At 47.9% G+C, this 13,938-nt stretch overlaps 1 protein-coding gene across 2 annotated transcripts; it reads right to left on the bottom strand.

Moving 5' to 3' along the window:
• Positions 1-445: 445 nt before the first annotated feature.
• On the bottom strand, positions 446-13,710 carry accs (1-aminocyclopropane-1-carboxylate synthase homolog (Arabidopsis)(non-functional)). Of its 2 annotated transcripts, XM_076991733.1 has the most exons (19): positions 12,786-13,710; positions 10,566-11,302; positions 10,243-10,302; positions 10,065-10,135; positions 9,824-9,893; positions 9,570-9,636; positions 9,256-9,353; positions 9,078-9,155; positions 8,678-8,778; positions 8,334-8,423; positions 8,196-8,241; positions 7,960-8,101; positions 7,724-7,866; positions 4,893-5,046; positions 3,746-4,795; positions 3,254-3,314; positions 2,867-3,070; positions 1,661-1,852; positions 446-1,407 (listed from the first exon to the last, which is right to left on the bottom strand). In XM_076991733.1, the coding sequence occupies exons 1-15, from the start codon at positions 13,426-13,428 to the stop codon at positions 4,368-4,370; spliced, it is 2,928 nt and encodes a 975-aa protein (XP_076847848.1). In that variant the 5' UTR covers positions 13,429-13,710; the 3' UTR covers positions 446-1,407; positions 1,661-1,852; positions 2,867-3,070; positions 3,254-3,314; positions 3,746-4,367. The 2 variants fall into 2 exon arrangements, with proteins under 2 accessions (XP_076847848.1, XP_076847847.1); XM_076991732.1 differs by having other exon boundaries at positions 3,254-4,795.
• Between the last annotated feature and the right edge of the window lie 228 nt (positions 13,711-13,938).

Genomic DNA, 13,938 nt, shown 5'->3' on the forward strand with positions numbered 1-13,938 from the left:
TGTCTCCCTACCCCCAGTTCCTACCCGTCTCCTGTCTCCTGTCTCCTCCCTCTGTCCCAGCTGGTGGTAGCTGGGAGCGGTGCGGTGACACACGGCAGGCGTCCTGCGTATCTACTTCAAAGTGCTGCTCTAAATATGAGTTTATAGGATAAGAGAAATGCCTCTGGGAGGGGGGGGGGGGTGTAGCCATTCTGTCCTTGGGAAGGAGTTTGGCACACACTGTCTGGGCCAGTGGCCCCCAGTGCAGGGGGAGCCATTGGGGAACGGGTCTGTTGTCTTTCCTGCTCAGCTTTAATTAGCTGAGGAGATGAGTGAGATGTTGTGGTCTAAATCCAGGGAGCAGGACCCCAACACTATACAGCACACACCTTACAGGGTCACTGCTCAAGGAGATTTAAATAGAAATAGATCAAATAGTTAGACAAAACCATAAGAGTGACTTAGCAAAGGTTCCTATGATACTTTATTTCGTTGGTTTAATCATTGTGCAAATAAAATATAAAGCATTCTGTTACTAGTAAAAAAACAAAAATAGGACTTGTTGTAACCAAAAATAACCAGATGAGGTCGCTGTTTAATGCATTGCCTCACCTGACAGAAATATCCCCCATCATGGAAATACCTAACAATGCTGATGTCTAATCTAATGTACACATGTACTGTATTACTTACAAAATGTAGTTTCAAAATGATCAACTTAGTTTTCACCATTTACTAAGTGATTCAGAGAAGCGTTATTACTGATAAGTGGGAAATGTATTGACCCAAGTATTCAGTACGACCTTTAGCCCCTTAGTTTGAATGTTTTCTATAAGTATCTTAATGTCAGTTCACAAATACATTTCATTCATTTTGTTCTTCAGGCTTCTGGTTCCTCAGTAAAGTGCAATAGCCCATCCACAGTGTTGAGAGCTTCCAGACCATCATCATCTCCATGAACAAGCCCAGGTGACCCCTGACCCCACGACTACCTGCTGTCAAACACCCACTCAGTCCATCTAGTGCCTGTGGGAGGTGCAGGTATTGGAGCAGTAGTAATAATCTGACACAGCACGTCTCTCCGTCGTTCAGCTCAGAGCGCAGACATCAGCCGCCTGATCCCCGCGTCATTATTCCTGCCCCCATGATGGCGGCTGTCCATGAATGAGCGAGAGTACATGACCTCGGGTAGCCCACCCACCCCACCCACCCCACCCTTCCACCACCCGTCAGCTGCCCTCATCAGGTCCGGCAGGGTGTCGGTCACCACACACTGTTCCACCAGGAACACGGTGGGAATCGCAGCCAATAGCAGCGTCCAGCCGACGGCCCCTAACCAGTAGGAGGAGCCCAGGCGTGTGATGTCATCCCGGATGTCAGCAACGTGCTCATGGGTGAAGAGTGCCCAGCTGAGCAGAAAAAAGAACCCTGAAAAGAGGTAGACGTGAGGAGACGTGAGGAGATGTGAGGAGACGTGAGGAGTCAAGCTTCAGCTCTGGAGGGCATTATGGGTACTCTGAGTGAAGGATCAGTGCATTAAACAAACACCAAGTTTCACTTTAGAAAGTTGAACTGGGAAAGCACAAATGTTTCTACTGTTGTTTTAAATTTCACTTTTGCAAGGGAGTGTCATGGAGAGGTTAGGAGAGACAGGGTCAGGGGTCGGTGTGTTAATACTGACCTGTAGGTGCGAGGGTGAGGAGGAGGAGGGTGGTGGGGTAGAGCCCTTGTCCTGCTATCAGCAGGGAGCGCATGTTGGAATATGACTGCACTGTCCGAGATGTCCAGCAGAGGGCAAACACGAGACACAGAACTCCGGAGCTTACGGCCATGAGGAACGAAAGGGCAGCAAAAATTCTCTGAGCCCCCAAACCTGTTAATCACAAGATATCACCTGAAGTATTGGTACATCTACCTAAAACAACTGAAACACTGTGTACATTACAGTGAAAGTTATTATAGTCAGACATTCACACCTGTATAAACACAATACATCAAAGAAACTACATAGATCCACATAGATCTTCACTGTGTGAGACTCGTTACAAATGACAGTAATTACCTTGTAATTACTCCTGTAATTAAGCCTCCAGTTGAGTTCTGCATTAGTATATTGAGAACTCAGAACAAAACTCTGGTTTCTGAAAGTCAACATTACTGCTTTCTATGTGGAGACGGGACGTCCCGCCAAAAGTCCTGAGTGTAGCAGCATGCCTGAGCTTGTCCGTGAGTGCAGACCAACCTTCCCTAACTCTACACACAGACGCAAGGTTCAAAGCAGCCACAGTAACGGGAAAACAAATGGCTTCCTAAGGCTTTCACATGCATGCTAATATTACTAACATAGTTTAGTGGTGCATTATGAAGATGGTCTGGTGTAGTGGGTAATGAAGCTACACACCCTCCTCCCCATGGGGAACTGGGGTCCGAGTCCCGTCCAGGCAGGAGATTTATGCTATACCAGTAAGAGCCCTCGGGGGAGACTCCCAGCCCTGCACATGCCAACCTGACTGAAAAATGTTCAGTCGCTCTGGGTAAGTGCATTCCCCAAATGTGTAAAAAATTATAAAATAAATACTGAAGAAAAACACTTAATCAAGAGCGATGTATTCCTAATCTGCCTGAAGTATCTAACGGCTCTTTGTGGTTCAACAAGCCAGAACCTGCATGTTTCAAACTTCCCATGATATTTAGTGCTTTCAATACAGCTTCTGGAATTTCTCACCATTTATACCATCATGACCGTATTCTTTATGTTATGCATGACACTACACATCAATCAAATCTATCAAACAGCAAAACCAATGATATACAGATAGATGTGGTCACACTTCACCAAACCCAGACAATATGTTGTCCAGCTGGGAGATGAGAACCAGCCCCTCACCTTGAATGGTGTTCTCCTCGGGCCAGCTGACAGCAGAAACATTCTTGTGTCCCCACAGTCCCTGCCGGTCCAGCCAGTCAGGTGTCCACACGGCGTAGCTGATGCACACACAGCCCACCAAGCCCAGGCAGGATTCAGCGAATCGAAATCGGCTCGTGGAATCTACCAGCTGTGGTCCTTTCATCACGGCAGGACAAACAAAAACTAAAATAATGGAGATTAGCAGAGATCTGCATAAGAAATCATTTTATAAATATTCCGCACAAATAACATAGGTTAAGACAGCCAGTGCAATAGCTCTATTATATCATATAAAAAATGATTATGGCTATATCGGTCAACATCACATTTTACTGTAATGACAAAAAACAATGAAAGACTTCCTACCTTAATTTGAAAACAGGTGAAGTAAAATGATGATAGTGAACTGGTATGGTGTCTACACGCTCTAGCGACAGAGAGCAACAGTACAGTGAAGGTGACACTTAGATAATGAGAGTGAAACAGTGAGGTAATGACAGACACTCATCATTCATACCGATCTCACTTCCCCCTCACATGACTGTAATAAGACACCAGAGAGTGGAGATCCCAGCCTACGGTGAGTGGAAACTCCCCAACTCAACCACCAACCCACCAATGGTTTGATTTTCCCCAAAAGCCCATCTGAGTCAACTGAGATCTAATATTTCACCTCATCTTGGTAGTTGTGAAGGGGAGAAAGTGCCTCAGAAAAGCAACTGTACATGGAGACTGTAGGAACACTTACCTGCTCTGTGGAGTCCAGCACACGCTGTAGCCACACTTACCTGCACTTGACTGTATAACTACCCACACTCTCTATCTTATCAGTCCTCCATGTGTGATGGTATTACTTACAGCAGAGATGAGTTGGGTTAAGGGCGTGAGCCACAACTTTGTAAGCAGTGAGGTAAGCTGCCTTGTCATCATGGCAAGAAGCGTACCTACACAGGAAAGAATAGCCCACTCTAAATTCTGAAAGTGGGCTTGCAGGAAACCCACACTTACTTCCTGTAGGGTTAACACTAACACTCAGTATGGACGCAACAGGACAAATAGAAACGTCATAAAAACACACATTTTAGAAAGAGCTACACTTTAATTTAAACAGATATTGAAGCATTTGTATCCTAACGTGACATATGACGCAAATCACACAAATTCATGAAATACAAGAGTCCCATGTAAAGGGTACAAACAAATCATTTAAAGCAATTTCATTCTGGAAGACATCTGTGGGATATCTAGAAAACCTCCAGAATATCTAGAAGACCTCCAGGATATCTAGAAGACCTCCAGGTCCTAAGAGTCATAAACCAAAACATTAAAAGAAAAAAACAATCACCTGTACCTCAAGTATATAGTTCATTTAGACATAAATCTGCAAAATCAGATTCATTGTTTATTACATGTAAAAAGATAAAAAGATCTACAAACACACAGGCCTTGGCACTGAAGAACGCTGCACTGTACGGTGCCATCACATCCTGGCTCTGTCCAACAGATCTTTAAAAACAGTCACGTGTGTGGGATCTTCTCCAGAAGACAGTTCTGGCTTGTTCTTGTCCAGCCAATCAGAGGAGTGGATCTGGTGTCGCAAGACACCAATCAGGGACTCCAGGCTATTAGAGTTGGATGAGGATTGGCCATTGAAAACCACAAAGTCTTCATCAACCAATGATGTTGTTTTTGGCACGCCACCATTTCCAACACAGGGCCCTTTTGTTGGCGTACTGAAGGTCTCACTTGTTGCGTCTTTGGTTTTGTCCCCATGGCTTTTGTCCTTTGTCTCTGTGATCCTCTCTGTTTGTCTGCAGCCCTGTCCTGGGTCTCCTTCACTGTCCTCACGGTCAGGCACGATGCTGGAGCCCCGAAGCTCCTCTAAAGTCTCTCTGATCCTCTCCAGGCCTGAGAGAGCAGCACACAGATAACACCCACCCAACAACAGGTTACGAAGAGCCACAGTGTTCATAAGAACCAACAACAACAAAAAGTGTGAACGGACCAAGCTGGAGACGGTGCTGCTGCTCTGAGAAGACGACACGGAACCAGCCCGGCACAGAACAGCTAAAGGCCCGTCCACAGCTCAGCAGAACCCTGTGCTTCAGAAAACACCTCCACATACGTAGCTCCTCTGTGAAGGTGTGCTCCTTAAGACACTGACGCACGCACGCACACACCCACGCACGCACGCACGCACCCACACACACACACACACACACACACACACACACACACACACACACACAGAGTACTGTAGGATCTTTCTGAAGTCAGTACTAACCAAACCAAGCCTTTCAAATTAATTTTATGATAGTAAAGCTTACAAATGAACCATACAGAACTGATTCAAAACATTGTTATTTGCATTTGTTAGTTACAGATTACGTTACTGATTACATACAAGATGTAATAAAAACTATTTATATTCATTGCACTGGTACTTAACATTGATTTGTTTATTGTAAACAAACAAAATTAATTTATTTATTTTTATTAATTAAAAGAAACAGGAACACTGACACTCCAGCTAAAGCCCTTAAAGCCCTCTATGCAAATGAAGAAGAGTATGTTTCATAACTGAAAAAACAGGCAGCCATTTTAAACCATTAATTTCATCCTTGTTTTTGTCCATGATTGTAGCTCATAGTCTGTGAACTCCAGTCTGTGAACTGTGTGATAACAGGATCAGCAACTGACCCAAACTAACACGGACACGTCGTACGGAGTGTGACGCAGCTAGGAAGCCTGGGAGACTCGTGAGGACTCGTCAGGATGAATCAGGATGTGTCTGACCCAGAGAAAGACAACAACGTGGAGAAGAAAAGTCACATGGCTCACTATGAGGATGAGGGCCCAGATGGACAACTACTCCTGTCAGAACATAAAAGAGGAACACCGAAACCCAAAGACGCTGGAGACAAACCCAATGCCAAATGTTCTCAGTGAAGGACGAATGAGAACTCCAGAGGTCATGGCGACCATGCGAGGTAGAGCGTCGGTTTACCGGCTCATACTTATTCTGGGTCAATAGCCTGGATGTTATAGCTATATTTAGTAAAGGCAAAATAGAAAAAATAAGATACTAAATAAAATAAGAATAGTACTGCAGACACTATTCTCACAAATCCACTATTTGCCAAAGAATTAAATGCAAAGAGACTAATATAAACTCACTAGTAGACAGCAAACAATCTAGGCCCTAGACAGCAAGTCCAAAAATAGCCAGAACACATCATCATCAGAGGAAGAGTGTGACAAAGGAGAGGAAGGAGATGTCTGAATGTACTGGGAGATGTACAGGAGGTCTGACAAGTGTGTTCTGAGAAAAAAGTGTCTGATAGTGAAGTGGGACAGACAGGACTGAGGACAGAGGGACTGAGGACAGAGAGACTGCAAGGAGAGACATGCTGTAATGGGTAAGAGGAGCAACGGGAGAAAGTAGCACATTCAATGGAGGAGGAGGAAGAGGAAGAGGAAGAGGAGGAGGAAGAAGAAGAAGAGGAAGAAGAGGAGGAGGAGGAAGAGGAGGAGCGGGACGAAGAAGAGGAAGAAGAGGAGGATGTTTTGCTCACGGCTAGCACACGCAGTGGGGACCCCTGAGGAGAGGAGCTCAATACACCCCCTCCCACAAGACACCCCCTCCCACGATACACCCCCTCACACAATACACCCCCTCCCACAATACACGCCCTCACACAATACACCCCCTCACACAATACACGCCCTCACTCAATACACCCCCTCCCACAAGACACCCCCTCCCACAAGACACCCCCTCCCACGATACACCCCCTCACACAATACACCCCCTCCCACAATACACCCCCTCCCACAATACACGCCCTCCCACAATACACGCCCTCACACAATACACCCCCTCCCACAAGACACCCCCTCCCACAAGACACCCCCTCACACAAGACACCCCCTCCCACAAGACACCCCCTCCCACAAGACACCCCCTCCCACAAGACACGCCCTCACACAATACACGCCCTCCCACAAGACACGCCCTCCCACAAGACACGCCCTCCCACAAGACACCCCCTCCCACAAGACACCCCCTCCCACAAGACACCCCCTCACTCAATACACCCCCTCCCACAAGACACCCCCTCCCACAAGACACCCCCTCCCACAAGACACCCCCTCCCACAAGACACCCCCTCACACAATACACCCCCTCACTCAATACACCCCCTCACACAAGACACCCCCTCACACAAGACACCCCCTCACACAAGACACCCCCTCACACAATACACCCCCTCACACAAGACACCCCCTCACACAAGACAGGGGCAAGGAACAGTCAAGGAAAAAGAGAGAGGGATGGAGGAATGGGGTGGAGGGGTGGAGGAGTGAAGGAGAGGTGGATGAAACACTGGTGGCAATATGATGCCTTCTACAAGAGCCCTTATCCCAAATCTAGAAGCATTAGTCATGTGTGTCGTGGTTTATTGTGGTCCAGTTGAATCAGTTCCTTTAACATTACTTCCTGAATGATGCGATTCATATACAGAACGCAGAATAAGACTCACTCCTCCACTCCTCCTCGCTCCTCCACTCCTCCACCCCTCCTCCACCCCTCCTCGCTCCTCCACCCCTCCACTCATCCTCCACTCCTCCACTCCTCCACCCCTCCACCCCTCCACTCCTCCACTCCTCCACCCCTCCTCCACCCCTCCACCCCTCCACTCCTCCACTCCTCCACCCCTCCTCCACCCCTCCACCCCTCCTCCACCCCCCACCCTCTGACCCAAAGGTGGGTTGTCATAACCTTCAGATGGCACGCTGCAGCTCAGCTGATCCTGTGATGCCCGGACTGCTCACCTTGCTGAAGTCAGCCCAGATAAAGAAACCAGCGCCCCTGTTCAGGTGAGGGATTCCCAGCCTGCCCAGCTGACCCGACACACAGCGATGGGCCTCACGCAGTCGCCGCCTGTTCTCCGGCAGGAACACACCGTGGATCCACTCTGGAACCATCAGCACACACTGTTAGACATCCGCCTCCCACAGGGAATCGGAGAACGCATGTGGATTAGACTGGACATGCAGATACTCAGTACCGTGGTCCCTCAGCAGCTGGGCCACCTGGTACTGTGTAGGTCCTGAGACACCATGAAGGCAGCCCAGTTGGTCCAGGGCCTGCACCAGATCCCTGTTCTCAGAGTAGACCACGCCCACCCGCAAACCACTCATGGCAAAGTCCTGCAGACAGCGCAAAAGCCACAAAACACAGTGAGATGTGGTTCAGCGTTTCTGCTGTAGAGTGAATCCCACAACACAGGACACAGAGTCTCACCTTGCTAAACCCCCAAATCACATGAGTTCTCAGAGGGTCTGGGAGCCTGCCAGGAGACAGGGTTATTATGAAGGGTCTCGACACTCCAGCGTGAAAGACAAAAGATTGAACAATCTACTTGTCATGTGTCCATGTTACCTGTCCAGACTGAGGACACTGTGAAAGGAATCGTCCTCCCCAAACACGGACAGCATGTAGATCTCGTCCACGATAACATGTAGTACATGTCTGTGACATACACAACAAACAAATGAATACAATGGAGGATTTGAACAAGAAAGGATCAGACCACAACCATCAGACTGTGACTATCAGACTACAAAAATCTAAATGAATGGCCAACCACAGCACAACTCCCAAGTTATTTTAACATTCCATTTGGAAAAAGTGTTGCCATAATATCAAAAGTTTCCTGTTTCAAACAGGATCTAAGACCAGGTAGTCAGGCAAGTGTTGCTCAGTTCTGGACTCAATAAACTAACTCTTTAGCAAATTTCAGAAAGCTGTTCATGTCTTCAGAAGAGTAGATCTCTCCCAGAGGATTGTGGGGGTTCATCAGGATAAGCGCTTTCACATTCACTCCCTGCAGAAAACGAGAGAAGCCATATTGTCTTTACACGTGAACATGTGAGTGTGTAAGCAGCATGTCGGTTCTCTGACACGTGAACATGTGAGTGTGTAAGCAGCATGTCGGTTCTCTGACACGTGAACATGTGAGTGTGTAAGCAGCATGTCGGTTCTCTGACACGTGAACATGTAAGTGTGAAAGCAGCATGTCGGTTCTCTGACACGAGAACATGTGAGTGTGTAAGCAGCATGTCGGTTCTCTGACACGTGAACATGTGAGTGTGTAAGCAGCATGTCGGTTCTCTCGTGCATCACCTGATGTTTGGCCCTTTGAAGGGCTTGTTCTAGTTTCTCAGCAGTGAGGTGAAATGGTCTATCGTCATTTTCTAGAGGCTAAAGAAAAACGTTGCATAAAAATCATATACAATTCCACAAAGAAGGCACGCTGAGTGGTGATTATACAATGACTATACAAAGAACTCTTGATGACTACCTTACTGTCAAGAGGAACATGATAGAGATTAACACCACTGTACAAAGCAACATCCTCGGTGATCGCACCATAAAAGGGGGTTGGGATGAGGATTGCATCTGCAAAAGACCCAGGACACACACACACACACACACACACACACACACACACACACACACACACACACACACACACACACACACACACACACACACTAGGTAAATTCACAAACTCGTTGGTCTGGATTTTGAACAAATATAGAGACTGGACCAGCAGAGTTTTATATATGCTCCTATAAGAGTGTGGATAAAGAATCTGGCCACATGTGCTCTTACCATCAGGATCACAGAGCACAGCTGCCAACGCACAGAAGAGAGACCCACAGCCATTCATTACAACAACCTAACACACACACACACACACACACACGCACACACACACACACACACACACACACACACACACACACACACACACACACACACACACACACACACACACACACACAGAAAAGTTTGAAGAAAGAGGAAATATAAGCATAACAATAGCACTTTTTGCTGATACGACTGAACCAATCAGAAGAACTCACGTTGTCGGCGTCCAGTGGCCTTGGGGAACAGCACAGCTCTGACAGGAACGTGGCCACTTCCTCTCTCAGGCTGTGGAAACCAGAAGTCATTTGCTACATTAATAACATCACTACTGTGAATTCGAAGGGAAGGGGACATCTGACAAACTCAGCAATTTATATCCAGTCAAATCCAGTTTGGTGCACAATTTTATAGGCATTAGCACATGAAAAGTTTTGAAAAGACTGAAAGTTTTCATACAAGCGATGCCCTTTCCAGTCTGGGTACTGCAGGAGTGCTGGTTCTGTGTGGAGCATGTCTGGTTGGGTCAGCTAGGGCACGAACCAACAACCAATCAGAGCACAGCACACCGCTTTGCTCCTTGTACAATAAGAGCAAATATCTATTAAATATCATATGAACTTTAATAACGCCTCACCCGTTCCTTCAGTAGGTCAAAGCATAGTTTGTTCTCACTTGTTCCCATATTTATTATGCCCTGAAAGAAAAGGACATAACAACAGAGACTTATGGACGTTATAAAAATAACCCTGGATATCACTCCCAATAAGGCGCACACACGCACACACACGCACACACACGCGCACACACACGCGCACACACACACACGCACACACACGCACACACACAGGCGTACTGTGTTCTTGGCTGTGAGCCTGGAGCATGAAATTTAAACACACGAGCAGAAATCCCGTGAGCCAGGATCACAACCCACTGCAGCACGCGGGCAGCAGGACTTACATCAGGGTTGCTGCTCTCATCGTACTGGTTGTCACGGTACAGCGCGTAGCCCTCCTGCAGGACGCCCAGGTGCTGCAGGACACCGTTCCCCCTGCGGGACAGGTACGCGCTGGGCTGGGCTGCCACATCGCTCCACTCCATCCTCACTGCACGAGGGAGTACGGACGTGCCGGGTGACGGACGCTGCTCTGGCCCTGGAGGGGACGGCTCAGGGGCGGGGCCCAGCTCAGGGGCGGGGCCCAGCTCAGGGGCGGGGCCCAGCTCGGGCTCCTCCTCCTCCTCCGCGTCGGCCAACGGGGAGGCGGAGACAGCCGTGGGCGTGGCGGCCCCGCCCTGTTTCGTCTCGCGCCCCGCGGGCGTCAGGGCTCCTGCGACTATAGAGAGGAGACGCAGCTCGTGATGACGCTCCTGCTGGACACGTCGCTCCTCCTGCTGCACCCTGCGCTCCTCCGCCCGCTCCTCCTGCTGGAGCCGGGCCTCCTCCAGGGACAGGTACCGCTCCTCCATCACACGCTGCCAGCTCAGGAACCCGGCCAGCGCACTCTCCAGCAGCCGCCCGCCCCCCGGCCCGGCCCGGCCCGCCCGGCCCGCTCGCCGCCGCTTCCTCTGACGGAGCGAGTTGGAGCTCTTGGGGTCCTCCACGTCACTGTGACTCCCTCCGTCTCTGGTCAGCGCCCCCGCTGTGGCTGGAGAAACACCAGTGCCAGAAGATCCAGCCATGTTATGATCACTGAACGCTGTGAAATGGAAAAAGAGAAAAAGGGAGACGCTCAGTTCTGTGGTGGAGGGCACAACATCAACATGACATTTTATTTACATTTATTTATAAATATTTTTATTTACACAGAGCAAAAATATATCTATACACACTCTATAAATATATACATGATTTGTGTTGAGCTTTTCAAAGATAAATGGCTAAAAGGCAGACTGGGTGTCTGGAAGAACTTCTGATATAATGTGATGTCTGAATATTATTTTAAACGTATTCGTGGCCAACACCCGTAATATCAGTGATTAAATCAAATGATCCAAATCGGCTGTCATACTCGTGCCGTAATGTGTGCACACTCCTCACTCCTCACTCTCACTCCTTACTCTCATTCTGACTCTCACTCCTCACTCTCATTCTCACTCCTCACTCTCATTCTCACTCTCATTCTCACTCCTCACTTTCACTCCTCACTTTCACTCCTCACTCTCATTCTCACTCTCATTCTCACTCTCATTCTCACTCCTCACTCCTCACTCTCATCAATATTTTTTCCGTCCCTCTAGTGTTTTTTCCAGCTTGTTCCTCCACAGGCAAACCTACTTCTGTTTCTACCACTCCAGGGCCTCCATTCATCATGTCTGGCCATCATGTCTCCATTCATCATGTCTGGCCTATAGTTGGCCAATGATCTACAAGACTGCTACTTTATTTTGTCCAGGCTTGGAATGGCCAGTTTTAGTGTGTAATGGTTCAAAGAGAACTGAATCTGTGAAACTAGTGGCAGGATCAGTTATAATCAGATGACTAGTGGCAGGATCAGTTATAATCAGATGACTAGTGGCAGGATCAGTTATAATCAGATATATGACTAGTGGCAGGATCAGTTATAATCAGATATATGACTAGTGGCAGGATCAGTTATAATCAGATATATGACTAGTGGCAGGATCAGTTATAATCAGATGACTAGTGGCAGGATCAGTTATAATCAGATGACTAGTGGCAGGATCAGTTATAATCAGATATATGACTAGTGGCAGGATCAGTTATAATCAGATATATGACTAGTGGCAGGATCAGTTATAATCAGATGACTAGTGGCAGGATCAGTTATAATCAGATATATGACTAGTGGCAGGATCAGTTATAATCAGATATATGACTAGTGGCAGGATCAGTTATAATCAGATGACTAGTGGCAGGATCAGTTATAATCAGATGACTAGTGGCAGGATCAGTTATAATCAGATATATGACTAGTGGCAGGATCAGTTATAATCAGATGACTAGTGGCAGGATCAGTTATAATCAGATATATGACTAGTGGCAGGATCAGTTATAATCAGATATATGACTAGTGGCAGCATCAGTTATAATCAGATATAATTGGGGTCCAGTGTGACTGTAGTCCACAACAGTGTGGGTGGTGTTTCATATACACAGTGTTATTATAAGCTACGTGACTTTTTAAATAAATTCCAGTGACTCATGTGATGTTTCACTACCTGACGGGGAGCTCCGTGTGTGAGCGGCTCCCTCCCCTCTCGCCTCGCTCAGCTCCTCCGTGTCGGGTTCGTCCTCGGAACCGATCTGGTACATCAGCTCCGGCTGGTGCGGCGGGTCGGATCTCAACATCTCGTCGTCCGTGTTCAGGTCTTCACGTTTGATCTCCATCATCTCGCCCGGGTTTGGTGGCCGGTTGAACATGAAGGTGTGTGTGGCGGTGGAGGTGAAAGCGGCGCCGTGCAGCCCGTGCGGGTCCGAGCTGGAGCAGCCCGGCGGTACCGGCGGCACGGACGCATTGGCCCACATCGCCGAGTAGGAGGACGAGGCGGTTCGGTTACTCAACACACGATCCATCACCTCGTAAAACTTCCAGGTCCTCCCGCCTCGCACAGTCTTCTGGTTCTCTTTAATCCGCCGGTACTCCAGCTTGAGTTTCTTGATCTTCTCCCGACACTGGTCCCCGGTCCGGTAGATCCCCCTGCCGTGCAGAGCCACCGCTATACGGTTGAAGACGTGCTGGTTCCTCAGACAGCTCTCCAGCTCGTTTTGGACCGCTTCGTCCGACCAGAGCTGCAGAAGTTCAACCACCTCTGGTTCCGACCAGTTGCTTCCACGTTCATACTTTTTGCCATGAAAGTCCATTCTACTGTAAATAAGGTTTATTATAGACACAAGACCCGCCACGCGTTCGTCCACGGATTAAAGTACTGCACTGTGAAACATTAAATGTTTGGCTATAAGGTCCAATATCTAATATCTAATATCTATATCATAACAGCTGTTATGCAGGTCAGTCCAAATGGGTTTTGAGGACCAGGACTAGACAATGGTGGCGAATGCAAGCTGACCTATTTTGGGTTTTTTTTTTAGCTACTGTTTCTGATGCAGTAGCTAATAATATTACATCCGGGTTTACGGCACATGCGTGCTGTCCTTATTCCGGGACAACTTTGGTCCGTGTTAGCGCCGCACCACGCTGTAGTAGAGCGGAACATCTCAGCAAACCCAACGAGTTCGGCAGAGCGGCAGAGTCGAGCCTGACTCATTAGCACCCCCTGGTGGGGAAGTGTCAGGAATGGCTGTTATTTCGATTTTGAGATGTATTACTCAGAAATCATGTGACATTTTCAAAATTTTCCTATTGTCTTATCC

Source organism: Brachyhypopomus gauderio, unplaced genomic scaffold (genome assembly GCF_052324685.1).
Source record: "Brachyhypopomus gauderio isolate BG-103 unplaced genomic scaffold, BGAUD_0.2 sc85, whole genome shotgun sequence".
In the NCBI taxonomy this organism is placed as follows: domain Eukaryota; kingdom Metazoa; phylum Chordata; class Actinopteri; order Gymnotiformes; family Hypopomidae; genus Brachyhypopomus; species Brachyhypopomus gauderio.

What these genes read in the sequence shown, in the direction of transcription:
- accs (XM_076991733.1), bottom strand. Translation starts at nt 13,428, where the DNA reads ATGGACTTTCATGGCAAAAAGTATGAACGTGGAAGCAACTGGTCGGAA. An exon ending in TTTCTGAAATTTGCTAAAGA is followed by an intron (nt 8,424 to 8,677) that starts GTTAGTTTATTG and finishes TGTATGTCACAG; the next exon opens with ACATGTACTACATGTTATCG. An exon ending in CCAGCTGCTGAGGGACCACG is followed by an intron (nt 7,867 to 7,959) that starts GTACTGAGTATC and finishes TGATGGTTCCAG; the next exon opens with AGTGGATCCACGGTGTGTTC.